This window comes from Spea bombifrons, chromosome 13 (assembly GCF_027358695.1).
Source record: "Spea bombifrons isolate aSpeBom1 chromosome 13, aSpeBom1.2.pri, whole genome shotgun sequence".
In the NCBI taxonomy this organism is placed as follows: Eukaryota; Metazoa; Chordata; class Amphibia; order Anura; family Pelobatidae; genus Spea; species Spea bombifrons.
Genome location: NC_071099.1, coordinates 10,877,306 through 10,905,224, shown reverse-complemented (window position 1 = coordinate 10,905,224; position 27,919 = coordinate 10,877,306). Strand labels below are relative to the sequence as shown.

At 47.8% G+C, this 27,919-nt stretch overlaps 2 protein-coding genes across 2 annotated transcripts; both read left to right on the top strand.

The window, feature by feature from the left end:
* The first annotated feature begins 8,546 nt into the window (after positions 1–8,546).
* On the top strand, positions 8,547–18,893 carry OSBPL2 (oxysterol binding protein like 2). The gene is made up of 13 exons (XM_053453571.1): positions 8,547–8,690; positions 11,170–11,302; positions 12,113–12,188; positions 13,311–13,445; positions 14,728–14,825; positions 14,912–15,094; positions 15,889–15,996; positions 16,433–16,522; positions 17,212–17,335; positions 17,442–17,564; positions 17,682–17,805; positions 18,006–18,096; positions 18,257–18,893. The coding sequence occupies exons 1-13, from the start codon at positions 8,654–8,656 to the stop codon at positions 18,357–18,359; spliced, it is 1,425 nt and encodes a 474-aa protein (XP_053309546.1). The 5' UTR covers positions 8,547–8,653; the 3' UTR covers positions 18,360–18,893.
* A 3,357-nt stretch (positions 18,894–22,250) lies between these two features.
* ADRM1 (ADRM1 26S proteasome ubiquitin receptor) lies at positions 22,251–27,397 on the top strand. Its single transcript, XM_053452904.1, has 10 exons — positions 22,251–22,389; positions 22,893–23,103; positions 23,378–23,494; positions 23,695–23,818; positions 24,009–24,095; positions 24,237–24,318; positions 24,637–24,884; positions 25,278–25,435; positions 26,019–26,121; positions 27,218–27,397. Exons 2-10 carry the CDS (start codon positions 22,894–22,896, stop codon positions 27,316–27,318), a joined length of 1,230 nt encoding a protein of 409 aa, XP_053308879.1. The 5' UTR covers positions 22,251–22,389; position 22,893; the 3' UTR covers positions 27,319–27,397.
* Positions 27,398–27,919: the final 522 nt, after the last annotated feature.

Below are 27,919 nucleotides of genomic sequence, written 5' to 3'. Positions count from 1 at the left end.
AGGTGGTAGGGGCTAATCTTGGGCATCGTTTAATCTTGAACCTATATATTCGCTTTACAGCCAAGGACACGAGGCCCGGGTTATTTATGTTGTGTTTGTGGAGCTGATATCGCCCTTTTGTGTCCTGCTTGACCTTGTCTTGGGGGCCGCCGGCCTCGGAACGTCCCTTTAATTTATCGCCGTGTACGACTTTAAATAATGATTTAGATTATATTATATTTATATATCCTGTGCGCTCTGCAAGCCTCTGCCCCATGGTTACCCCTGTGGCAGAGGAAGAGTTAAACGTCACGGAAGAAACGAGCTTCTCCTAAATACATCTAATTTGGGTTTTCAGTCATCGTTACAGAGGACGGGAGAATGCAGCATCGTTACCTAATAGAAAGTCGCTCGCTGGCTCCTCGTATGATAAGCCGTCCAGATGTCTCCTTCCACCAAAAGCACCTATAGAAAATGTACATTATCGTTCAGAAGTTTGGGGTCACTTAGAAATGTCCTTGGTTTTTGCTTTTTTAAAGAAAAATACATTTTGTCCATTAAAATAACATGAAATGGATCAGAAATTCAGCGCAGACGGGGTTAATGTTGTAAATGACTATTGTAGCTGGAAACGGCTGTTTTTTTTATGTAATCTCATAGGCTTACAGAGGCCCTTTATCACTCCCATCACTCCTGTGTTCCAATGGCCCTTTATCACTCCCATCACTCCTGTGTTCCAATGGCCCTTTATCACTCCCATCACTCCTGTGTTCCAACGGCCCTTTATCACTCCCATCACTCCTGTGTTCCAAGGGCCTTTTATCACTCCCATCACTCCTGTGTTCCAGTGGCCCTTTATCACTCCCATCACTCCTGTGTTCCAACGGCCCTTTATCACTCCCATCACTCCTGTGTTCCAACGGCCCTTTATCACTCCCATCACTCCTGTGCTCCAACGGCCCTTTATCACTCCCATCACTCCTGTGCTCCAACGGCCCTTTATCACTCCCATCACTCCTGTGTTCCAGTGGCACCTTATGTTCGCTGATCCAAGTTTAAGTTTAAAAGGATAATTGATGGTTAGAAACCCCTTTTGTAATTATGTTATATCAGGGCTTGACAAATTTGTTGTGAATCTAGGCGCCAGGTAAAAAAGTTAGGAGCCAGTATTTTTTTAAACAGTTGGTCAGGAGTGATCTGATCATCATCAGCCCACTTACTAAACTCACAGCATTTGACCTGGAAGTACACTGGACTTTCAGGTCAGTGCTGTTTTTTTTTTTTAATTATTATTATTATTTTTAACTCTTTCAATGCTGATGTTCCATTGGAGCACAGCATTGACTGATATTTAGTCCCCACAAGCTTGTGGACAAATGTTAACCCTTGCAATGCCACGAATGTATCATACACAATTGTGGCATTGAAGGGGTTAACTCTGCACTGTCGCTCTCAGGGAGCGATCAGGCAGCAGGGGGGTGTTGGGGCTGGTCTCCACACTCATGTGGAGACCGAAGAACCCTCTCCCCCTGTCCCTGAAGCTGCCTCTGGCAGCTGGGACTCAATTGCTGGTCTATAGACCAGCCATTGCAGGGGGGAGTCTTTGATGACTGCTGTAGGCTTCCATGCCTACAGGAATCATCAAAGGGCTTGTGGGGGCTTGTTTTTGCTGTTGCTGGTCTGCCTGGGCTTCCAGGCAGACCACCAGCAGAAGAGCCCCGTACAAAACGGGAATTAACCCCTTAATGCCGCGATCGCGGCATTGAAGGGGTTAACGCTGCACTGTCGCTCTCATGGAGCGATCAGGCAGCTGGGGGGTGTTGGGTCAGGTCCCCACACTTGTGTGGGGGCCCAATCAACACACAAACCCCTTCCCTGAAGCTGCCCGTGGGAGTGATCTCAGGCTCGGGGGCGGGCTCGGAGTGGCTGTACTGTCTGCCCAGACTCCTGGGCAGACAGCAGCAGCAGCAGCGCCCCCGTGTGGTGACTCAGCCTCTTACATCCACAATTTTTTCTGGATGTAAGAGGCTGACAAAACCTAGGCGCCAGGACAAAATTCTCTGTCGCCATGGCGACCTGGCGCCTGGGATTTGTCGAGCCCTGTGTTACAGGCAGACCCCAAACTTGTGGGCGGGGGGGCTGTAGGGTCTTTTGGGGGGATTTATTTCCGTGTCGCTGGGTAGTCGCTCTGTACCTGATCACGGTGGTTCCTGGCGATCTATTAATTGCTTGTTAATTATTTTACGTCTGTCTGGATAATATTGATGATTCACATTTAACTCTTCGGGCCCCGTAGGAGTTTGTGAAAACACGCGTACCGTAAAGCTGCCGCCGTCACACTGTGATTCATATGACGAGGCTGGGCTGTACGGCACACGGATCGGAGGTGTTATTTACGGAGTAGTCGCTCCGCTGGCCACGTGGTCTGGCTCAACGCTCATTAACGTTTAATGAAGTCACCTTTACAGGTTGTGTTAAAGCACCAGTCATTTATGGGAGTCCCTGCTTGTGCTCAGGTTAGGCATTCAGTGGAATTCCAGCAGAACTCGCCCACAGCCTCAGCGACACCCTCAACTCTATAGAACCCATCGAGTTTGATTCCCAGATGTTCTTACTTGAGAACAGAGGTGACCGTCATATACTACCTTTGCCGTTCTTGAGCACAGATAGAGACAACCTTCACCCTGTCATTAATGGTGGGACGGGCAGCATATTGCAGGCCTCTATGAAAAGTGGCTTTGATTTGATATGAATTCCCTGCTTGATTACAGGTGCACGTGCTGTTTCCTATAGCTTACTGGCATTACTGCTGTTTTTTTATGGCTTTCCCACACCTTTTCTCAAGCAAATACCTGTAGTAAAGATAATAAAGATATTGGCCTGCAAATACGTGTCATCGGTTACGAGAGATTTACCTCGCGGCACAGAGCTGTATTAACCTGATGTCATGTTGTGGTCTGGCTCAACACACGCAGTCATAAGGGGGGGGGCGAAGTAGATGTTTTTTCACGGTGATTCATGGAGCGCACGTGGCACGGGCGTTCAGGATATGTAAATATATAGATGTATAAACGTTATATTAGTCATCAGAAACCACGATTATTATTTTTTCATGAAATACTTTTTCTTATTCTTTATTTTCACGTCCGAGGCGATTGTTTTGTAATTAATTACTTTGGCTTCTCGTTCTCCGTGTCGTTTGAATCTGTTTCGTTTTCTTTATTAGTTATTAAACGTTACAAAGTAACAGGGTGTTTTGCGTGAAAGTAACGGTACATTTTCACACCGTTCCGGATTCCTGCGGCAATAAAAGAAAAATCTTTTCACGCTACGAGTGTTTTGTCAATAAGAATGTGGCGGAATTTGCCTTTTGGGCAGGGTCTTCACATTTGGTGCTTTACTGAGAGGTTGGTAGATAAGTGGAACAGCCTCCCAGCAGAAGTAGTAGACGGTTACACTGGGTGTGTCGGGATGAGGAAGCTGTGTCTCTCCTCGTCTTTGTGTCCCTGTCCCCCTCCCCCGGCACAGTTGGGTCACTGGGTTACGCCGTCACCCCAATTCCTGGCAGGTTTTCTGAGAATGTTAGTGTTTCACAGAGCAGAGATCTGGCTGGCTGGGGGTGCGGAGCCGTGCGGCGGGTGTCTGGAGGGCGGGGCGGAGCCTTGTATCGGGGGGGGGCAGTGCGGAGCCGTGTGCCGGGTGTCTGGGGGGCGGCACGGGGCCGTGTGCTGGGTGTCGGGGGGGGGGCGGCACGGAGCTGTGTGCCGGGTGTCTGGGGGGGGGGCAGCACGGAGCTGTGTGCCGGGTGTCTGGGGGGGGCGGCACGGAGCCGTGTTCTGGGTGTCTGGGTGGGGGGTGCCGCGGAGCCTGAACTCCGTGCCCTCTGTATTGCGCTCTGCGTCACTCTGGCCCTTGGAGTCCGCGTGGAATCCGGTGTTACAGGGTCTGCCTGTATCTGACTCACTGTAGGTGACATCTTACTCAGTGCTTTTGGAGGAGTCCTGTGTAATTACCCTGTGGAGCCGCTCCGCGTCTGCTGTTACGATTTAACCCTTAGAGTACCGCAGGGTGCACCACATTCTGCCACCGCATTTTCCCACATCTTGCCCTCAAAGAGTTAAGGACAGCTGGCTCCGTGTCCCGTGTAAAGCAGCACGTGGCCCCATAAACAAGTTTACTGCCAGGCCCCATGCGCACACCTTCATATAGCGGTAGTGAGCATGCCCGCCGCTTGGACCGGCCTCAAGTGTTGTTAAAATTCCTAATTATTATTATTATTATTATTATTATTGTTTATTATTGATGTTTGTATTGCTATTATACATTCTGCTTAAATAAATACAACCTCGTTTTACTGCATTGTTGTGAATAACTGAATGCCGTGGTCCCAATAATCCCGAAGGGTCATGTGACCAACAAAGTCCTATCAGATGGCACCTGTCATATGCCACAGAGCAATCAGCTGGGTAACAATGGGAAGCGAGAGGTGCTCCTGAGTATCACATGACAGTAAGAGCACAAACACGTTTCTCTTTACATGTTACACGCCTGTATTTAACCCTCGACGGCCCATTGGGCAAAGCAAGGGGGCAGAATGTAAAGAATTTCACATGGCGATGCCGCCTTGGAGACAGTACGAAAAGCTTCATGTAGAAGTGCGAGTTGCCCGCTCCACTCTTTTTTGATAAACCCACACAGACCAGAAAGGAGTCTCCTTTCTCTGAGCCTCAAAGGGGAACTTAAATATTGTAACAAAAGGGTGTTTTGTAAACCAGTTTCACTTTACTGGGAGGCATGCAGCCAACTTTGTGGCCAGATGGGACCCGAGGGTTATAGGCGGTCAGTTTAATCACATAAGAACGCCGAAAATTCGTCTTCGTTTATTATGGGGCTGCAGGGGGGGGCTAGTCATGTGACGTTTCGGTGCTGCCCCTTCTCTCAAACACCACTGAGCTGATTGCTTTATGGCCGTGCCGAAGGAGTCCCTGTTAGGTCCTCCCCGTAAAGATTAAGCAGCTGTGCCCTTGGGAAGCGGAGGCAGACTTTTGTTTACTACAGGAGGTAAGATAAGGACGTGTTGGTCTAGTAGATCGGGATAAGATTACTCTGCTTCTTATAACTAAAGATTAATGCTCTACGTGCGGCAACACAAAGCACGACACAGGACTGTCCGGGAATATCCGGGATGGTTGGGTGCTGTCTGTCAGGTATGTGTTCTGTTAGGCGCAGGCTGGACTCCGGGCACGTTTGATCTGGTTCCTTTTGCCTGATTGTATTAACCCTTCTGAGCCCGCATGTGGTTGGAATACAGATAGGAGACACTGTTGTGAGTTGCTAGGCTGGAGAGTCACAGCTAATGTGTCAGATAGGACCTTTAATTACTACCCGACCGGTTCTACCTGTCTCTCCCACCTCGAGACCGCATTCTATTCAAATCCGCTCGCACAGTCCCTCTTCACCTGCGGCCACTTTGGGTCACATCGGATCGGCCGTCGTGCGTCCGGCTGCTGGGAGAGGACAGGTAACCGCGAATCTCCCCCGTTATTCTCCATTAATCCTTTATACCCTCGCAGCGAGCGGCCAGCGGTGTCTGAACGGGAGAGAGAGATCAGTTATCGGTTCTGTTACACATTTCGTAATGTTACATCAGACGATACTTTGTGTATGTGTGTGTGTGTATATATGTGTGTGTATATGTTTGTGTATATATGTGTGTGTGTATATATAATGTGTATATATGAAAATGTGTATATTGGGAAACTATGCAGTGCTGTTAAAGTTACCCCCCTCAGTCGTTGGTCTGATCTTTAGATTCAGGAGCCATATGTCTATCCCATGTATGTTTAATACCCTTACTGTATTACCCTCTACCACTTCTGCTGGGAGGCTGTTCCACTTATCTACCACCCTCTCAGTGAAGTAAAACTTCCTTCCATTCCATCTCAGTCTCTGACCCTCTAGTGTTAGATTCGGGTCGCTTGATGTTGGTTTGACTCTGGAATCAGGAGCTCTTTGTGGTGGAATGTTGGGCTGGATCAGGAAAATATTAGAAACATTCTAACCCGCAGTATAATATCCAACGCTATGGGACTTGTATAATGATACAGTAGACGCTCTTGATTTGCAGTGTATTTCAGGACTGGGGCATGAAACTCATGGCAGATATTAGAAATGTAGGGGAACCGGTTTGGTCTATACTCTGGCCCTAGGCACTGGGGAGTTTGGAGATTCGGTTCCCCGGGGGTGCTGTGTACAGTATCGAGGGTTATTCAGAGTTTGCAGGTTATCAGGGCTTTTTTCCTCCCCAGTGGGGACGTTGTGTCATTGTGGTCTTGGTTGGCCACGTGTGTAGCTCATGTCCCCGTCTTAAAACTGATTTTGCGTGATGCTTGTGAATCCGAGCGTAGAAAGCTTCTCTTTTTCTCGGTTTCAGGGTAATTTCTTGGTCACAGATCTAACCGCAGGGATCGTGTCAGGGCAGCTACAACACTGGGAAGCTAGAAGCCATTTAACCCGAGGTCACGCAAATAGTTTTGTTGGTCCAACTTGCTGGGAATATTACACATGGACAAACCAAAGCCTTTAAAGAGAAACAACACACAGTGATTTTATCTGTAATCTGCCGGCAGTGTCTGCTCACGCGGGGATCTGTAATCTGCCGGCAGTGTCTGTTTATGCAGGGATCGGTTATCTACCAGCAGTGTCTTTTCATGCGGGGATCGGTAATCTGCCGGCAGTGTCTGCTCACGCGGGGATCTGTAATCTGCCGGTAGTGTCTGCTCACGCGGGAATTTGTAATCTGCCGGCAGTGTCTGCTCACGCGGGGATCTGTAATCTGCCGGCAGTGTCTGCTCACGCGGGGATCTGTAATCTGCCGGCAGTGTCTGTTTATGCGGGGATCGGTTATCTACCAGCAGTGTCTGCTCACGCGGGGATCGGTAATCTGCCGGCAGTGTCTGCTCACGCGGGGATCCGTAATCTGCCGGCAGTGTCTGCTCACGCGGGGATCCGTAATCTGCCGGCAGTGTCTGCTCACGCGGGGATCTGTAATCTGCCGGCAGTGTCTGCTCACGCGGGGATCTGTCAAATTGTTCCTACCCTTTGCTGGAAGCCAATTGGTTCCGGCAGCTCTCTGAGAAGACGAGAATTGAAGGGAGGAATGTTTAGGAAACTAGATAGAAACTCGAATTCCTAAACCGAATCGCCAAGGACCAAAAACACGTCAGAAATATTTTAATGAATATGTGTTTTGACATTTAAAGCTTTATTGGTGCCCTTATTAACAAACAAGGACCTAATTCAGGCCAGTGATCCATCAGATTCTTCATCATTGTGAGGGCGAGCGCCGTGGCAGTAATGTGTGAGCGGGGCAGATGCCGGCACAGATCCTGTTCATTCTGTTTGTAAGTCTCCCCGTTGCCCCCGCTGCATATGACAAGCATGTAAAGCAGAGGGGTCTGCAGGGACCGCCGTCCGCGCTTTGTACTTTACAGTAGCGCAGGTTACAGAGGTTCCTCTGCGGCGACCTATGTCCTGTTTAAATTCCCCGTGACCCCTACCCTGCTGCCTTATCTCGGGCTCAGTGCGAATGGCCCTCAACTCGGGAAAAACACTAAATCAGCATTTAACTCCTTTCAGCCTGGTCTCTTATAGCAAATCCTAGGATGTTGTTTCCTTGAGTGACCCCCCCCCCGGCTTCCTGAATTGGGGGAATGTAAGGGCCTTTTTGTTGTGAAATTGTCTCTATATAAATACATTTATAAAATGTGTGTATTTATATAAAACCAGTCACTGTGTCCGCAATGCTGTCGGTTCCGTCTCGGAATGCGGTGTGAACGTGTAGGCTCCTCCGTGCCGTTGAATAGACGATTGTATCGTATAAATGATAGGCTGCCGTAGGATCCGTACGTTCGTTAGCGTGTTTGGCAGCCCGGTCTTTAGGCGGAATTTTAATTTTTCTAAGTGCGCTTGATGTTTGATGGCAGAAATTGCACAGCTGCAGAAAATCTTGGGCTTAATTGGACGTTTTCACGATTCCCTGTAATTGTCATTGAAACAGAATAAACATATTGTTTGCGTTTTGTCTGCCGCCGGGAAATCTTTTTTTTTTTTTTTCTGTTTTATATCGGTTTTGTGTGATTTGTATTTTGGAGATGTCATTTGCCCCTTTTGTCCCCAGAGAAATTAATGTGACTGTTTGGTCAAAACTTGTACGTTTCCATGGTAACAGATGGTACCAGAGATATGGTGGGGAAAAAGAAAAAAAACGCTTGACATAAAAAAAAATCAGAAAAAGGTTGCTTAACAGAAAATAAATTATTTAATTGCTTCTTCTAATAACTTTTGCAGTCCTGAGTTTTGAAATGTTGTGGTATAGACGTGTGTTGAGTATCCCACAGCTTTTGGGGTGTCTTTCTCCAAAAGTCCATTTAAGTACAATCCCCATTATCCTCAGCCAGCCGGAGTGACCTCGACCTCCCAACCTGACAGATATTGAATGGACTGTTAGTTGGGTTTAATGCCCCGCTTGCTAACGACTCTCTAATGATTCTTTTATGTTTCAGCTCGTATCAGACGTTCCAAAGACGCGTCGGGGGATCCATCGCTTTAAATACCGAACCCCGAGAAAATGCGCTAGCGGCCGGAGAGCGGCTGAGAGAGGAAACCGACAACGATGAACGGCGATGACGAGTTCTTTGACGCCGTAACAGGTCGGTAGCGGCAGATGTGTGTTTGCCTACGCGAATATTTCCCTTTCTTTGTGATTTTTTTTTTTTTGTATCGATTCATTGGCGTTGTCTCCGTTTATCTTCCAGCAAGCAAATAATAAGATAATAAGGGCAAAATGACCTTTATTTATTTTTTTAAAGATTGTTATTTTGCTTTGTTTATTTACAAATTAATATCTCTCCGCGCCATTACATTTTATACGCCGTGAAACGCGGACCCCTTTTAGAAAGCTGAAAAGAAACACGTTTCACGTTTGTCGTCTTTTTTTAAAAGAAAAAAAAATGTGCAAAATCTTCACAATTACGGCAAGCAGATTGTAATACTGATTGAGAAATCGGAATGAGTTTGACCCTCGCAGGTATCCTTATCCCCCCCCCTCCCCCAGCTGCCCCCATTGCTCTGGGTATATCTGTATTTATTTCAGTATTTTAAAGGATTCCAGGCATTGAAAGGGTCGAGTGTCAGCTCTGAGGCACGCGGCTGCGTAGAACAAGCCGAGTCTTGCGCTGCTGGTGTTGGGTTACCGGGTGTTATATGCAGCGCTTTGAGTAACCCGAGGAGCTTGTTCTCCTCTCGCTGCGAGGATCTGCGGGAAGGACGGACTCCGGCGGATCGCTCCCAGGTGTGATGGCAGTCAGCGGGGATTGTAAACACTCTCAGGGCGGTAATGTTACGCTCCTTATCTGTGTGTTTGTGTGTTTATGCTGCGTGCCAACAAAAACACTCCGACACATCGCGTACAACACAAGCCTCGAGCACGAAAAGAAAGCTGCGTTTACTGACGGAGCCCTAATGTTACCTCTGGAAGATGAGAATTAATAATAGATTATTATCCGAGGAATAAGGGGTATAAACACGGTCAGATAGTTACCCCAGCAACCGACAACAAACTAGCGTTCCCCGTCTCCCGTGTTACATGACACCGGCTTGCTTGCTACGCCTTTGTATGTAAAGCGGGTTCCGTTGCCGCGTCGGAAGCATCGATTACAGTAAGTGCCGTAAAGATAGAGGGTGCACCGGCGGCAGGTTAATTTATCTGACATCACAAAGTGTGTTTTTTATGAAACATTAAGGACTTGATTGATCCACGGAGACATCGGACGTCGTCTTGGAGTCACAAAGGAATGTTTCCCCTTTTAGTGCAAATTTTGGACAAGTTTGGACAACTTTTGTATATGTTTTTTAAACTGTTTATTTGCTCTGCCACGTGAGCTCGTAATTTGAGGTTTAATGTTAAAAATGTGGAAAGGATTAGTTACCCGGCCCGGTTCTGGCTACACCCATAACTCTCAGGCAGCACTCGACCCGCTGGAGGTTTGGGCAGGGAAGCAGAATGAGCGACTGGAGTCGGGGTAAGAAGGTAGATTTCTCCGCAGATAAAGTCCGCCGAGAGACCGCCGTCTGTGTAAACGGCTAAATTAGCCTCTTATAAAAACTCATTATTCTTTCTCGTCTTTGCCTTTCTTTATCTAATTAGAGAAAAGCGAGGAAATCCCTCGGCCATCTGGAGAGTCGGCAGCTTGTAGGCAAGCGTTTAGCTTTCAGAGCGGGTTTAGCTGTGTGTTATATAGACGTGTGCCCCCCCCTTCTCGTGCCCCCCAATACTTGTCTTGCTAAATGCCCTCCTGTGTATTATTCCCTCCTCGTTGGGGAGGGTTGCCCCCCCCATCTGTCTTTCCGTTTCTTGTTATGAAAATATGAAACCCCGTTTTGCAACCTTTTTTTATTTTTTGCTTCAAAAAATATACATAAATACATATATAAATATATATATATATATCTTCCTTCTGTTTATATACCAAATATTTAAATGTTAAGCGTCACGTGTTTAAAATGTAAACATGTGGGGGGGTTTACATTTTGGCTCAAAAGTAAACAGCGGATGTCAGTAAACTTTGCGCTGGGATTTTCCTAAAGTTTATCCGTGTATCGCGAATCGCCGCATGCAGATTTTTTTTTTCAATTTCCCGTATATTCGTCATATTTTTTGAAGATCTTCTGGTTTTTTTTTTTTCCATTTTAAATAAAAATGTTGGAAAAAACGTTTTGCTTTCACAAGTTTGGGGATCGTGACGCTGAGTGCGTTTTGTGATCCATCGAATACGGTACGTGCCCCAAGTTGGAGTCTGGCATTTTACTTGCAATAATTTTAATTTTCTTTGATTCCTGTTTTTAATTTTACTTAATATTTATTTAAAGAAATGCGTTTCTCCCGGCTCTGGCACACCATAGGTTAACTATATCGGGTGCAGAGAGGGAGAGACGCAGCCTTGACTGCTGTTAGAGTAACTGGGGATGGACTTTATCTCTGGCCTGATTGCGTGGAGTAGTACTCGCTGTTGCACAATTTCCAGCGCTTGTAAAGAGAAAGAAGTACTAAACCTTCACATTTAGAGAAGCGTCGTCGGGAGGTCAAAGCTGGCTGCCTGACGGCTCTCATGTCTTCCTCCTCCCTCGCAGGCACCGAGTCTGACAATTCTTCCGGGGAGTTTGCGGAGACCAGCCAGAGGAGCGCTGAGATGACGCTCGCAGATCAAAACTCCGCGGCCAGGGGGGAAAGGGGTCCGCAGGAGAATGGAGTGAAGAAACACCGGTGAGTTTGGGGCAGAAATTTCACATTTATACAGGAATTGGGTTTTTTCGCACCTCGACGAGCAGTAACTGGGTCTATCGAGTTCCCTTTGCTAAGTAATTAAAAATCTGCTCGGTACCCAAATACACTCGGTGCCCCCCCCCGCCTGTGATCGCAGTCCGGTGGGGCTGATACAACACATCGGATGTTCCCAAAAGGGGACGGGTTCCCACTTTCCTTGTATTTCTCTCCAAATAATTTTCCAGGACTTTCCCCTTTTGGTTGCCATCGCAGTAAATACTTTTCCACGCCAGCTTAGTTTTCAGACGGGGGTCCCTGACTCCTCCCCTTACCTGTCCATCACGGGAGACCATCTCTACCTGGGAGTTCAGAAAGTACGGAGGGCGCGTTCTGTTCCGCGGACCTTCACCTCTGTCATAGAGGAAATGGGGGCATGAATAGAACGTTTTATAACACCTTATCTCCCAGAACAGTAAACCGGGTATTTCCCAGGTAACATTAATTGCCCCCCCCCGGGTATTGGCTGCTGCTACAGGTGATTGTGTAGATTAGCAGATGTGTTACTGTCATGGGGTTCAACAAGGGTCATAATCTAAAACTAGAGGGTCGGAGGCTTAGATGTGATCAAAGGAGGTTTGACTTTACTGAGAGGGTGGTAGATAAATTGAGCAGCCTCCCAGCAGAAGTGGTAGAGGCTAATACAGTGAGGGTATTGAACATGCATTTTTACACTGAATTAATGAGTTGCAAAATTATTATTTTTAAAAAAAAAGCCGTGTTTTGAGCATGTGTCTGTTCTGTGTCCCCCAGGACCTCCCTGCCGGCCCCCATGTTTTCCAGGAATAATTTCAGCATTTGGAGCATTTTAAAGAAATGCATCGGTCTGGTGAGTTCGAGAACCCGTTTACACCTGTGTTAAAGTAAACGCTAAAGAATAGAAATGGGGTTTATAGACAAGGAGATCCTCGTGGGAGAAAGCGGCCCTTAATCTGAATTATATAATAATGATGAATCCGATATCTCAACAAACCTCAAACAAGATCCGTGTCGCTGGGAATGCGGCGTCTTGTTACTCTGATATAATACTTCTCTTATTTCCAGAATCTTTAGTCTGTACTGGCGCCCCCTATAGGCAGTGGCGGGTTTTGATTTAACCCTGTGGATGCTGGAGCTTTGTCACTCGCTCAGAGGGTCACATCGCTCCAGCTGGCGAGTGATAAGAGATCGCATGTAGGGGGGATTTCAAACCTCATGTCCTCGAGACGGGCGTGTTTTCAGCCCCAATAACCCAAAACATTTGTAGACGTGGCGTTGCGGCGGGTTATAAAGGAAGCAGAATCATAAGGCCAAGGACTGTTTAAAGGGACAGTCGTCGGCCCTTCTAAAGACAGACGTATATCAAAGTACTCCGTGAACCCGTAATATACATTCTTCAAATAATAAAAAGACTCGCCTGACGTCAGAACCGCAGCCTTGCAGTCGCCAACCTTCTTCTCGTCACTGATTGGCTGCTGATTGCGCCGGAGCTGTCGGTCGGCGAGCGTATCACGTGCATAGAAAATAGCCTGGGGGGCAACAAAATGGATATGGGGGGATTCTCTGGAACCCCCCCTAATCTGCAAGGGGGAGACACTATGAAAGTTTAAAGGGACCCCCCAACTATCTCACGCATTAACGTGGATATGATGGCTTGGGTTTCTTTTTAAAGTTGTTGCAGTTGACGGTAGCGGTGTGGAAGGGGTTAATGCGGACTACAGCAGGGTATTTAAAACTCCGATTTCCTCTGCATTTCTGCTGAGATTCCGGAGACGCGTTTAATTTGCCCCGCGGTCGCATGTCGGCAGGATGGGTTTTTTCATCCTGTGTTACTGAATTTTAATGTGTTTCTCGCTAACTTCTTTCCCAATAAGAGAAAATATACTTTATTTGTGAAATGCCCGGTCTGTGCTCCTGGCAGAGACGACTGTTTTTCTTTTTTTTTTCTTCATTATGCTTTATGTGCCTCCAGGAACTATCGAAAATCACAATGCCGATCGTCTTTAACGAGCCCCTGAGCTTCCTGCAGAGAATCACCGAGTACATGGAACACACGTACCTGATTGACAAGGCTTGTGCCTGCGCGGACCCGCTGCTCAGAATGCAGGTCAGTGCGAGCGGCTGTCGGGGTAAATCTGTATCGCCGCGGAGTCCGTGGCTGCCGGCACGTGGCGGAGAGACTCTCGGGTGGAATTATAGCTAGAAACCAGCGCTAATTGCCGAGCGGATCCTTTGAACACAAGAAGTAATGTCTGTACCGGAGGAACGGAGAAGCTGCAGCCTGCCGCCCGGGAAGCTCATTAGGTGGAATATTTGAACGTGCCAGGCGGTGTTAGATTAACCATTCGGCAGCGTTCATATTATTATTTATTGTTTTATATAGCGCCTTCATGTTCAGTAGCGCTGTACAATGGGTAAACAGGACATGACAAGTAGCATAGAACATAACAATTCGCCTTACAGAAGCAGCATGCGAGGAGGTCCCTGCCCACAGGAGCTTACAATCTAGAGATGATGAGGAATGACGTGCGTATGCCCTTTGGAGGGGTAAATAGGAGTGTTGGTTATCTGAACATTCTAGATTAGCTCCAACAGCTCGCAATCTCCTTCTGCTTTTGACCGCGTCGAGCGTGACAGTCGCAGGCGTCGGTGAATCAATAGCTCCCGGGTTCCAGGCGGATCTCGTGGTGTGTATAGATCGCAATGAGGCGTTTGTAACGACCTTAACCCTTCCCTACCCGTGATCAGTGCTGGATTAAAGGATTTGTGGAAGAGTTAATTTCCAGCTCTATAGCCCCTGGGCATCGTCTCCTCGCAACGTCTGCCGCCTGGTCTTTTAACTCACGTTACATAAAGCAGAGCCCAGCGGGATGTTCCTCCTCTTTATAACGATTATTTTACTACCGCAAAGGGTACAAATCATATAATTCGCAATCAGAGCCACTGTTTGAGTGTGGAGTTCAAACTCACACTTGGCTCCCACAGTGGAGGAAGCTGCAGCCCCACCTGGCGTCCTGCCTGCCACGTCACGCTGGAATGCGTGGTATGCGGGAAGGTTCAGCAGGCGCGGCTTTCGCATCCAGGGAAAGGAACGGCCCGACGAGGAGGGATGATTATTGGCAGCTCCGGCGGCTGCAACTATTATTACAAGAAACAAAGATTTGCCAAGTTTGCTAAAACTCCTTGGGGGTTAACGTCACATGACCCACAGGAAAGTGTCTATTTAAGACACTTTCACCCATTGTACAGCTCTGTGGAATATGATAGTGCTATATAATTCAATAAATAATAATAGTCCGAGCCTCGCGTCCCCCCGCAGAGTAGCGTGTATTTTTTTAGCGGGCTTTGTGCTGCGGGAAGCTCATCTATCTCCCGTTTTCTCTTTGTAGAGCGTGGCTGCTTTTGTGGTCTCTGCGGTCGCGTCTCAATGGGAGAGAACTGGGAAACCATTTAACCCGCTGCTGGGAGAAACCTATGAGCTGATAAGGTGAGGCAGAGGATTGTGGGAATTGGAGTCTTGTCACCTGGTCAGTTCTTGTGCATTGCCACTTTTTTTTTTTTGCCTTTTTCTAGGGAAGACTTGGGGTTCAGGTTTGTCTCCGAGCAAGTCAGCCACCACCCCCCCATTAGTGCCTTCTACTCGGAGGGTCTCAATAAGGACTTCATCTTTCACGGCTCCATCTATCCGAAGCTGAAGTTTTGGGGGAAGAGTGTGGAGGCCGAGCCGAAAGGAACCAATACCCTGGAGCTTGTGAAGTAAGTCTGGCTGGTTTGCGCTATTGAGAAAATAATGCCCTCTTCTTGTTTGGGTAATAGGCTTAGGATACGGAATAACCTCACCCGGGTGTAGTAGTTCCATAGAATACACTTCCAGAGGTGTTGGTGCAGATCAATCCATTACTTTTAAAGTGCCCACTTTATATTAATATTTGGGTTGCCAAAAATTGGCATATCGTCGTTCCCATCTCTTAATTTATTCCACCCTTGTGATGAAGACTGCTGTGTCCTGACGGCTCCCCGAGGAGTGACGTGAAACAAGGTGAGCTCAGGACAGCCAGGTGGATACCTGGCAGTTAGAGGCAAAGTGTGCGCCAAGGACAAGTGAAATTAAATAATTATTAAATAAATGCCGTAATGTCCCTTAAACTATAACACTGCCGGTAAAATAAATCAAACCAGACAGAGGACGTCAGATTCGAGCGCAGGTTCAAGGGGCATCGCTCTTGGAGAGAGGTTACTTTTAAGATATGAGCGCTCCGTGTTTCGTTTCGCTCCTGAAATGTCAGTGTTTGGGAAGAAATACTCTTTGCCCACGAGAAATCGCTTATGTTTTTTCTACACGTGCCTGTTTCTGAGCAGGAAGCTGCTGTAGTACAAAACAGGAAGTCAGAAGTGCGCAGGGAAATGCCTTCCTCCTGCCGCTTCCAACAGGAAACCCCGCAACGTCTGACAGTGGGGGCTCCTTTATTATTAAGGAATAGAAATTCTGACTTTACTGACAGAGACAGAGAAATAATTGTTGAAAGTAACAGCCGATGTGCCCCCTACAGACACCAAGAGGCCTATACATGGACGAACCCAACCTGCTGCGTCCACAATGTGATCATCGGCAAGCTGTGGATCGAGCAGTACGGCACGGTGGAAATTGTGAACCACAGGTAAAATTTTATTTGCAAATCAACAGATTTAGAGAATTTGAGCGTCCAGCAGGTGGCAAGCAGAACAGGCCGTCTGTAGCCCATGCATGCATTATTATTATGTATTGTTTTATATAGCGCCATCATATTCTGTAGCGCTGTACAATGGTTATACAATACATAGATATATATATATATATATAATATAATGTACATTCCATATGGAGGCTCTAAAGACCTAAAGTCATGTAGTTTGTTAGGATTTATATATTCTCCGTATTAATGACCGACGCAGAGGATATAAAATTATCTGTAAGATGATTGATGGTTGGCGCACATATGACACTTCTATAAAGGCCAGGGTGATAGCCCTCCAGCAGTGAATGGGGTATCGGTATTTAGGGGGCGCAGGGACCCCTGTCATAGCTTCTCACCAATTTACTATTTGTCCCCACAGAACTGGAGATAAATGCATCCTGAACTTCAGACCCTGCGGCCTGTTTGGGAAGGAACTCCACAGGGTGGAAGGATATATCCAGGACAAGAAGTACGAGTCGGGCCTCTGTATCTCACGCACACTCTCTTCCCGCATTCTCCCTGTATTACAAATGCTTTCTTCTTTATTGTTACACTCCCTCGTTCAAGGTGTTCTTTCTGTATTGCCCCCGGCGCAGTCTGCGACGGCGTATAACAATGAGGGGCAGTTAATGGTAGGGGGGGCACACAGCACCCTAGCTTCTTCCCCGGCGCCCCCTTGTGTTTTCGCGGATAAACAGATGAGAGATCCCTGTGTCGGGGCAGATAGCCTGCGGGCTTATTACCGCCGCTGCTGATTCTGCACTCCGGTCACGGGCTCGGAGTGTCGCTTCCGGTCCCAAATTAATTGGAGGAGACAGACCTGTGAGTGGCAGCCGCTCCATCCCGTCGGGAGCCGCAGCGTGCGTCTCGGAAGCTCCGCGGGGCTGCAATTACTGAGCGCTTGCTGCTTGTCGTGCGGGGAGGGCACAGTCGGCTCGTGAAAGGCTGGCAGACACCATCTGAAACTCGACCCGCTTGTTATCTGGGTATTTGGCTGCCGTCAGTCCATCTGTCGGTCTGTCTGGTGTTTGAGTTGCCAGCAAGCTCTCTGAACCTCTCCGTAGGGTATTGGGTAAAACGCTTCGTATTTGGTTCTGATTTTGGAGTCCGATTTTGTAGCTCTTGATTGTGACTCGTGTTGTTTTTTTTATTTTATAGTAAGAAGAAGCTGTGTGTGATTTACGGAAAGTGGACCGAGTGTTTGTGGAGCGTGGATCCAGCCACTTACGAGAACTACAAGAAATCCGACAAGAGAGGAGGGGAACAGAAAAAGCCCAAGCAGGTAAAGGGTGCGAGCGAGGGTCCGCGCGTCGTCCCCCCAGTGTCCATCTTCTCTCTTGCCAGAGCCCAGACTCTCACTTTATCTGTCTGTTGATTTTCATCTGTAGAACGAGGTGAGGCCGGAGGAGGACGAGGAGGACAGCATGCCGGAGGTGCAGGAGACGGTGCAGGTCGTGCCGGGGAGTAAACTCCTGTGGAGGATCGCTACACGGCCACCCAATTCCTCCCAGGTGAGGAGTGGTAACCGGGAATGCCTCAATACCCCCGACATCTGTCTCTCTGCCACCATTCCTTGTGTCGGCTGTTATCTGTGTGTCTGATCCTCTGCCTTTTTTTCTCCATACCAGATGTACAACTTTACCAACTTTGCCATGGCTCTCAACGAGTTGGATAAACAACTAGAAGACACTTTAGCGCCAACAGACTGCCGCCTGCGCCCAGATATTAGGAGCATGGAGAACGGGGACTTAGGTGGGTGATGAGGACAACTACCTCTGGCACTACAGCCTTCCTTTAGCCCTGTAGCATGTTTTATCCCCAGTACTCAGCCAGCCACCCCCTACAAATCCTCTCCCCCCTTCCATTGAACTGAAACCTGGCATTAGTCACAAAGTGGAAAGGGCAGACTTGGGGACAAGGGGTCTTGACATATTTTCGGGTTTCGCCTCCAGATCAGGCCGGTAAGGAGAAGGAGAGATTGGAAGAGAAGCAGAGAGCGGCAAGAAAAGAAAGAGCCCAAAACACTGAACAATGGAGAACAAGGTAATAGAACTTCATGTGTAGATATGGGATTTCCCCACCAGTTACTTTGGGTAAGAAGACAAGGACCACCCTTGGAATTTTTAGGGGCTCCTCCGCTCCAACCAGCTTGTATCGTCAGAGGATCAAACCCTCTTAAACCTCTTTTTCCTTTCTCTTGTAGATGGTTTACCCAAGGAAATAACCCGCACACCAGAACGTCCGACTGGCTCTATACAGGAAAATACTTCGATAGAAATTTCACGGACTGCCCTGATATTTATTGACGTTTCTCCCGCTCCTCGGGATCCCCGTTTCACCTTCAGACTTAAAAGTCATACGGACATTTGCACCGGAGCGTCAGCTCGCTAACTGTGTCTACGGCTAAACAGACATATATATATATAAATATAAATATTCCGTAGGTTTATTTTTTGGGGGGATAACGGAACAATTTAAGGAAAACAAAATTGTATAGCAGAGGGGGGATTATTTAATTACTGCGGGTTGCCAAAGAGAAACACATTAGCGCCATCCGTCGGTATGTGTCCAGGAGAAGCTGCGCATGTATACGGATTTAGATTTCTAGGTTACAATAAATCAGGCTATGGGTCGGGGAAACGTAACCTAAATTATGATTTATTTGGATTTTATATAAGGGGCGATTAACACTGATTTTGATGAATGGTTTCCGGTATCACTTAGTGCGTAGGCAGTAGAGCAGAATTGGGGTGTTAGAGCGACTGGTTGTGAGATTATAAAATTATGCTTTAAGTCTCAGCTGAGCCAGAAATTCCTCTTTTTAGCAGAAAAAAGAAAAAGCGCCTTTTTTCGTGACTCATGTTTACTAAGCAGTGCTCTGCGCTGGGGCCTATCATCTACAGATCGCCGGGTTGAATATCAGTTCTAGCTTTGATTTGGTTCTAATAAGCACAAATGCATTTTAAACGTTGAACGTCTTGTTTTCTGTGTATAAAGTATGGCAGGGGTCCGGAGATACCGTGGATCCTTATACATCGGAATGGCCGGTCACAGCAGCACCCCAGAACCTGTCTGTATTCTGAAAGACGCGGCTTGTCTTGTATTTGGATTGTAGAAATTACCTTTTTTTATTGTCTGTGACCCCACGGTAAATTTTCACCCCATAACCACTGTTGCCGTCTCGTATGGGTTTAAAGTTCTCTTTATCCCATTGGCTGGTCCAGCATTTTTATCCCCTGATTGTTACACTATAAAGGGGGAACCTCTCCCGCAAAGAGGGTCAAGCTGGCCCCGCATAATGCATACTTAATTCCCCGGCTTTCAGCTCAGTCAGTTTTTTCAAAGAAACCGCTACTCCCATGATGATCAGCAAGTCGCAGACATACCCCCCCCCCGGGTAACAACTGTACTCCATCAAAGAGACAAAGGGGGTCTATGCCTGTTAATATCCACCCCCTACAGAATACCAGGGCTTAGTGGCATTCCTAGGAAAGGTAAAAGGGGGGGTAAATACCCCACCAGGGTGTATTTTTCTTTATTTAGCACCATTTTCTAGCCATAGGTAACTAGAAGAATGAAATAATAAATAGAATGAAGGATCGCGTCTCAAAATGTATCGGGAATCCTCCTTCGTGGTTCCTAAATCCCTTCGCAGCCAGAGGGGGGCTGAAAAAAGAAAGGACTAATAACGGTTACAAGATATTATTTTATATTTAATAACAGATTATTCATCCTTGTATACAAATCCTCTGAAATCCTCCAATGTAACTGCGGAAAGCTTATCAAAAAAAAAATATCTAGATTTTTGGGAGTTTTTTTTTAAAAATGAATAAATTGATTGCCAGAGTCTTCTATTTTGAGATTGATAGAATTTATATAAAACTTTTTGGGATGAAGTCTGCAGTCCGGCTGATCTTTCAATGTTTACATTTCTCCGGTCTCACTGTTAATGGCAGAAATGGAGGTTCAGCAGTTGGCCCCCGAAGCCCCTCTTAGCTTCCTGGTTGAAGTCTGAATAAGGATAGGAACCTAAGTTGTTTTAAGCTTTAAGGAAAAACAAGAACTGTACATATTCTAAAAAAAAAACAAAAAAAAAAACTGGTTACTCAACATCGAGACGGAGACTTCCTCGGCAGACCTTGGGACTTCCTCGGCAGACCTTGGGACTTCCTCGGCAGACCTTGGGACTTGATCGGCAGACCTTGGGACTTCCTCCGCGGTCCTAAGGAGCTCCTCCGCAGACTTTAACCACAGATCGATTGTTAAGGTTTAACTCTTGCAGAGGTGGGCACGCCAGAGTTGAAGTTGCTGCCCTCCGCACCTTCCAGCCAACGTTTCCATCCCCGCATCTGCTTCAGTGTCACCGCCTGCAAACTGTACAGCCACATACTCTGTCTTAAATGTTATATTTGTCATGTTACATTCGAGCGGTTCCAGGTGGAACACCTCGACTTCTGCCTTATTGTTTTATGTGTGAAATATCATTAAAAAAAAGGAATATTTTTATATTTCTATATATGGAATATTTCTTTTTTATACACAATGTTGCCGATCACCTGTACCATACAGCAATATTTAAACGCCAAGCTAATGAATTTATATACCGAGTGTTTTTACAGAGTCGGAGTGTCCGCGATGGCACTACGTGGGTTGCAATGGACATATTTAACGTCTGTAAAACGGCGGCCCCCCGGGTTTAATAAAAAGGATTGTGATTCTAAGTATTTGGTGCTCCGTGGTATTTGTAGATGGAGGTTGACGCACGGCTCGTTACCCCCTACGGATCTATTGTATGCGGTGAGTGTTAAATTGCCATCAAAACCAGCTGTCGGGCGAGGAGACGTCGATACAGTATCTAATTATTACAAATAGACTGAACATCTCTAACGTTCTTAATGGAATGTATTTAATCCTAGAACGTGTACATCTGATTTCACCGCAAAACTTCTAGTGACAGCCGCCAATATGAGAGCGTCCAGAACGGGCGGTCTTGTGATTATTTGTATTAAAAAATATATATTGCCAAAAACAATTGTTTTCCCAATCTTCGCTTGCCAGCCCCGTTAAGTTGCCCACAAGGTGAGGTCCTCGCTGGCGGGTGGGATCTTTACTTCTAATTCTTTAGATACATTGTAACTGTTAATTGGATTCAACACCCCTTGGGTATAATTTCTCTACATATATATTATATGGGGGTATATGAGAACTACCTGATGGAATCTAAACATGAGATGTCTCTCTGAGTCTAAAGTCAATAAGTCCCCCCCAAAAAAGGACCAAATGCACCAACGCTCCTTTTATTACCATTACCCAGAAACGTAAGGCCGGCACGTAATGGACGGAAAACTTGGATTTTGGCTAAAAGTTACTGATTTTTGCTAGTAGAGGAGCTTCTGGACTTCATGGCTTAGAATATCGATGGACAGAGCGCGCCGCGATGATTAGAGGTGTTTGTAAGACCCCTTTTTGGATTTTTTGGCACGATTCTGAAGGTTTTGTGTGTTTTAAAAAAAAAAACGTCATTTAAAAAGTTATTTACCAAAAATGTTTTTGGCCAAATAGGTTCTCCCAAAGCAGGCCTCCCAGATGCTCCGTTTAATGACGGGGTTCGGGATGATTTCCTTTTTGGATGCGTTTTGGATCATAACCAAATCTCTGAGCGCTCGGATCCCCCAATCCCACGGACCCTTCTTCTGTCTCTCCGTCCTAATGCTCTGTGAATCCGTCTGTCCATGTAGCTGTCTATTGGTCCCGCTGTCTGTCCGTCCCTATACTTCTGTCTGTCCAAGTCCATTTGACCGTTCATCGGTCCATTGCTCTTTATTTGTCTGTCCGTCTGTCTGTCCTTGTCAATATAACAGTCCAAGGGCCGGTCTGTCTGTTTGTCTGTCCTTCCATCTGTCTCTATCCAGCTTGCTGTCTCCTCTTCACCCTACAGAGAGTCACGGCCGCCCCCCCATTCGGTCTCGTTCAGCGGGTCTCCCGTGTCCCCGTCTGCCTGTCCTTCCCAACATCTGTCTGTCAATCTATCACTGTACACACAGTCCCCCCTGGGTAACACCCCCCTCCCTGTCGACTCCTCCCCTGCCCCTCCCACAGAACGAGCACACAGTCACTGGGTGACACAGCAGGCCTGGTGCGCTCTCACTCTAACTTTGGAGTGACTACCTAAATCGCCCCGCCTCATATTGAGATTGCAGCCACCAATCAGGAGTGTTCCTTTTCAGCCGGCAGCCAATAGGGCGCGCCGGGCGGTGCGTGCGGGTGATGTCAGCGGCCTGGTTGTAGAGAAGCCTGTGGTGTCAGTGCAGAAAGCGTCGCTTAGTAGAGAATCAGGTAACTGGGTACTGATGGAGGGCCCGGGCCCCAGACAAAGCCCCCAACCTTCTCCTGCCAGCATCGCCGCCCGTCCCATAGTTTCTCAGCAGTCCCATATCTGACTTATTATCGCCTCAAGAGCCCCCATCGCATCATGTATCCTGTGAGCATCCCCATGGGGCCCCTGTAGCTCCCCCTGTGAGGATCCCCATGGGGCACCTGTAGCCCCCCTGTGGGGATGCCCAAGGGACCCTTTGATGCCCATGGCACGATATCTCACCTATTGGCATTCTAGGCACCCATGTGATCATCCTCTGGCGCCCAGGTGTTTCCTGCCCCTGTTTTATCTCTCACCATCCCCAGGGGGTCGTTCCTGCCCCCTGCAGCTCCCCTGCTCCCTATTTGTACCACTCATCTCCCTCTCGCTCTCTATATTATTAAGGGATATTGGCGCGGGGTCTTTGATTTATTTGCACTCGGCTCGTTGCCCGCGGTAACCTCCTGAATCCTTTCCTCCGCAGAATGTCGTCCGGAGCTCTGTTTCCCAGCCTGGTCTCCGGCTCCCGGGGGTCGTCCAGCAAGTACCTGGTGGAGTTCCGAGCCGGGAAGATGTCGCTGAAGGGCAGCACGGTGACGCCGGACAAGCGCAAGGGTCTGGTGTACATCCAGCAGACGGACGACTCGCTCATTCACTTCTGCTGGAAGGACAGGACGTCCGGCAACGTGGAGGATGTAAGCGGCTCAAATCAGCCCCCCGGGGTCCGACCCCTCTAATGCCCCGAGTCACTTCTCCTCGGTCGATAGTCCTTTCCTTGAGATCAGGCGAAGGGACTTCTGGCCGATTGATCGGCTGCCGCTGTAAGAGGAGAAAAGGCTCTAGCTGTGCACAGCCAGCAATCGTTTAGCCTGCTGGCCCCGCACGGCCCTCTCTCTATGCCCGGCCGATATGTGCTTTTTGTGCCTTATCGACGCGCCGCGTAAAACCCGCAATCTGCTTTCTTCGCAGGACCTGATCATTTTCCCCGATGACTGCGAGTTCAAGCGGGTGGCGCAGTGCACGACGGGGCGAGTGTTTGTGCTGAAGTTTAAGGCCGGCTCCAAGAGGCTCTTCTTCTGGATGCAGGTGAGCTGACAATCTACTGTTCATGGCGTAGCCGTGCGACGTAAGAGACGGCAACTTGGGGGTATTTGGTGGCCAGAGAAGACTACAGAGTGTATATTTTTAAAAGATGACTTTATTATTACTTTAGTAATTAAAAAGTTAGATTTTTCATCAGAATTTACTGCCCTTGTTATTCTGAAAGCTGATCTCGCTGTCCGCAGGAGCCAAAGGCTGATAAGGATGAAGAAAACTGCCGGAAGGTGAACGAATACCTGAATAACCCCCCGATGCCCGGCGCTCTGGGGGGCAGCGGCAGCGGAGGCCATGAGCTGTCTGCGCTGGGAGGTGAGGAAGCCTTCATAGTGCGTTAAAGAGCAGCCGTCGCATTGCTGAATCTGCAATGGGGGGTGTTCTGCGCTGTCTCGTGCGTTGTGGGGGGTGTTCTGCGCTGTCTCGTGCGTTGTGGGGGGGTGTTTTGCGCTGTCTTGTGCGTTGGGGGTCTGCACACTCATCTTCCTTTTGTGTTTGGCTGTAGGGGAAGGAGGATTGCAAAGCTTGTTGGGAAACATGAGCCACAACCAACTGATGCAGCTGATCGGACCGACCGGCCTCGGCGGACTGGGTAAAGTATTTACACCATGCGAGGGTACACCGCATTATTCCTCCCGAGCAGGCAGTGATGCGTCGGGGGGGTGGGTTGTGTGTGAAGTGGGAGACGTCTGCTTGTCCCGAAGGGAATCTTCATGCATTCTGTTTCTGGCAGGTGGCCTGGGAGCCCTTACTGGTCCTGGATTGGCTAGTTTGTTAGGCAGCGGAGGACCCACAACTAGCAGCTCCTCATCCAGGTGAGTAACCCAGAATCTGCCCTCGTTCGGCCCCCATCTAGTCGCCCGTTCCTCCTGATGTAAAGAGTCAAACCTTAATCAGTCTTTGGTCTCGTCTTAGATTCAGGAGCCGTATGTCTATCCCATGCATGTTTAATACCCTCACTGTATTACCCTCTACCACTTCTGCTGGGAGTCTGTTCCACTTAGCTATCACCCTCTAGTTCTAGATTATGGCCTCTTGTTGTAATAATTCTTCTCTTGTGTTTATTCTCTATACTATGAGTTTGGTATTTTGGTTACTAATTTTGCTTTTAATGTAACCGGATTTCTCTGCAGCTCCCGGAGTCAGTCAGCGGCGGTTACTCCGTCCAGCACGGCCTCATCCACGCGCACCACGTCTGCAGCACCCGTCACTCCGGCAGCGGCTGTGGCGGCGGCCCCTGTGGCCACTCCCAGCCCGGCGGTGAGCTCCGGCAACAGCGAAAGCGCAGCAGCTAGCCCGACGCAGCCGATCCAGCTGAGTGACCTTCAGAACATCTTGGCCACCATGAACGTGCCGGCGACCGGCGAAGGCGGACAGCAAGGTAATTACCACCTGTGCTGGGCGCCCAGCGGCCATGGGGAAACGCACCCGCCGGCTCAGGGGCCAGCTCTTCTGATGACACTCTTAGTGAGAAGTCTCTGCCCAACTCATTGCCTGGCTATTAACGCATTGATGGTTCCGCAGACGGGGCCGCAGGGGCCACAACTCCATAGTCTTCCTGTTTCACTTGGTACTTCGGTGCCAAATCGCCGGCAGACGGCTGAGGCTGTGCAAACCGCTTGCTGTAATTAATTAGATATATACATATATATATATTTTTTGAAATAATGTAATTTTTGTAATGTCGGTTAATAGTTGGGTCGGATCCTTTATGATCCCCTATTTTGCGTTTGTCCTCTCTTTTCATATCTCTGATGTGTTGTCTGCTTCCCAGTGGATCTGGCCAGTGTTCTCACTCCGGAAATCATGGCACCCATCCTGGCTAACGCCGAAGTCCGGGAGAGGCTGTTGCCGTACCTGCCGTCCGGAGAGTCCCTGCCGCAGACGGCCGACGAAATCCAGAACACGTTGACGTCCCCTCAGTTTCAGCAGGTTAGTCGATCCAGAACTTTATTATTATTAATCCGGCCCCATAAAGGACCCCAAGCCGATAGCTTTCTGTAGCAAATAAAAGGTTTCTTCTTCCGTCTGCCGACGAGCCTCCGATGTCCTTAAAGCTTTAACTTTATAGTGTTTTCTACGCTGGCCAAATAAAAACTATCAATTCAACGGAATTACACCCGGATCCGTGTTTTTAATGTATTTATCGGTAAAGGATCCTGATGCTAAAGGGCTGATTTGTATCTTATTTGGAAAAAGCTTGGAAATGTATAACGGCGAAGACTACATCGTTATTCTGGCTCCAAACCTGTGATGGCAAAAATGGCGTCTATCCCTTGAACACGCTTACGATGTCATGTGGATGTGGACGCGGATTGCTTAGAAAGCATGATTTGTTATCCGTTATCTAAGGCTTTTTTGTCTCTTTATAAATAACCCCAGAGATGAGTTGGTGACTCCAATGGTCTCCTCCTCGAGGCTCATCTAAGATTTGGGGTCTGTGTGTGATGCGGACCATCGCTCCGGCCGCAGGGGGCCTGTTTAATCCCGTGTCCCTTTTTGTTTTCTGGTACAGGCCCTCGGTATGTTCAGCGCTGCGCTGTCGTCCGGCCAGCTCGGCCCTTTAATGAGTCAGTTTGGCCTGCCAGCCGAGGCCGTGGAAGCCGCCAACAAGGGAGGTAAGTTCTTTGTCTTTTGTACCACGGACAGCGCGTGATGTCCCCCCGCCGATCGACATACCCCGTGGGACGGGTTTAATTTACGTTTAAGTTCTCTGCTGATCTTTAGATTTGGACAGGAAATAATTTCCTTAAATCTGACCTCAAACGCTCTCTCCTTTTTAGTAATTTCACAAAATCCCAGACAGCGAGTTTCTTTCAGCGAACGCCGGGGTTAATTACCCTGCAGGGGTGTGAATTCCTGGCCGCTTTCATGCACCGTATTCCAGAAATCCTAACTGCGGCTGAGAATGATTTCTGGATCTAAACTGTCTCTGATCCGGGCGTCTCCGGGTTAATGCGTATCCCTGGTTTCTTTGTGATATAGATTAATTTGGTAAATCTCTCTTGGCAAACTAATCAACTCATTTGGCCTCCAGTATCATCTATATGCAGATGATACCCAAATCTACCTGTCTTCTCCTGATCTCTCTCCATCTCTCATGTCCCGGATCACCAGCTGCTTGTCTGCTATTTCTTCATGGATGTCACAACACTACCTGAAACTTAATCGTTCTAAAACGGAACTCATTATCTTCCCTCCCTCCATCTCCACTCCGCTACCTGAATTCTCTATCACCATTAACAACACAACTATCTCTCCTACTAACCAGGCCCGATGCCTTGGGGTCATCCTTGACTCAAACCTCTCCTTCATCCCTCACATTCAGTCCCTCGCCAGATCCTGCCAAAGCCCCAGCTGAGATTTCTTAGAGATCCGGTTATTTTAAAAGTTTGAAAAGTCTTAATTTTTTGGTTTTGTCTCCTTTACAATCTCTCCTTTACAAGTACCTTCTTATGCAAATGAGCTGCATCAGAGGAGAGTCATTTGCATACGGGGTCACGGTGAATCGCAAAAAAGGATATGGATTTTAAAACCCTCCATTTCCAGCAGTCCCGTCTTTAAACCTTTTTACTCCACGATGGCCCCTAATCAGGTTTTTTGTAACATTGTGCGTATTTAGTGAATATTGCTTTTATCGCCTCTGGATCTTTTCGGTAGGAAACGAGAGGCTGATCCGCGGCTGATGTTTCTTTTGTGCTTTTTTAACTCCAGATATCGAAGCTTTCGCCAAAGCCATGCAGAGCACGTCCTCCCAGAAAGAGAGGGACTCCAAGGAGAAGAAAGAAGAGGAGGAAGATATGAGTCTAGATTAAACGTGTCGCTGCGCGGCTCAGCCCCGCTTCTCCCCTCCACGTGTGTTATTTGCTGTGTTAAATAAACGTCTCTGCTGCAGCTCTGCTCTCTGTGCCGTACGTAGGGGACTCTTTGTAAGTAGACCATTTTATACCTGTCTTAAAACCTTCGCTCTACAGCCTGGTACGTTCTGTTCTAAAGCAAACAATTCTCCGTATTATTGTTCTGATTAAACCTTTTGGAGCGCGGCTGGAAGCGGAGGTCGCCATCAGAGCCGAGCCTCCGCCACTCGTTAGACCCCCGCTAATTAAACGCCGAGACGCACAGAAACACGAGCAAGAAATGTTTTTATTTCAGAGACGACATTGTACCATCGATTTTACAAACCTCCGGTGGGGCGGAAAAAAAAATACAGAAAGGTAGATTCTTATGTCTGTGAATTACAAAAACAACCTAGAACCTCATTTTACATGGACGACCCGTCATGCCGTGAAAACCAAATGGTGACATAAGTTAAATTGATTGCCTCTAAAACCCAGGCGTCGGGTGGTGAGTGGTGTGTATATAAATATTTATACACATGCATATATATACACACCTTCAATGTGTAAGTGCAGACGT

What these genes read in the sequence shown, in the direction of transcription:
- OSBPL2 (XM_053453571.1), top strand. Translation starts at nt 8,654, where the DNA reads ATGAACGGCGATGACGAGTTCTTTGACGCCGTAACAG. An exon ending in AACAGAAAAAGCCCAAGCAG is followed by an intron (nt 17,336 to 17,441) that starts GTAAAGGGTGCG and finishes TTTCATCTGTAG; the next exon opens with AACGAGGTGAGGCCGGAGGA. An exon ending in ACTGAACAATGGAGAACAAG is followed by an intron (nt 18,097 to 18,256) that starts GTAATAGAACTT and finishes TTTCTCTTGTAG; the next exon opens with ATGGTTTACCCAAGGAAATA.
- ADRM1 (XM_053452904.1), top strand. Translation starts at nt 22,894, where the DNA reads ATGTCGTCCGGAGCTCTGTTTCCCAGCCTGGTCTCCGGCTCCCGGGGG. An exon ending in ACTAGCAGCTCCTCATCCAG is followed by an intron (nt 24,319 to 24,636) that starts GTGAGTAACCCA and finishes ATTTCTCTGCAG; the next exon opens with CTCCCGGAGTCAGTCAGCGG. An exon ending in GGAAGCCGCCAACAAGGGAG is followed by an intron (nt 26,122 to 27,217) that starts GTAAGTTCTTTG and finishes TTTTAACTCCAG; the next exon opens with ATATCGAAGCTTTCGCCAAA.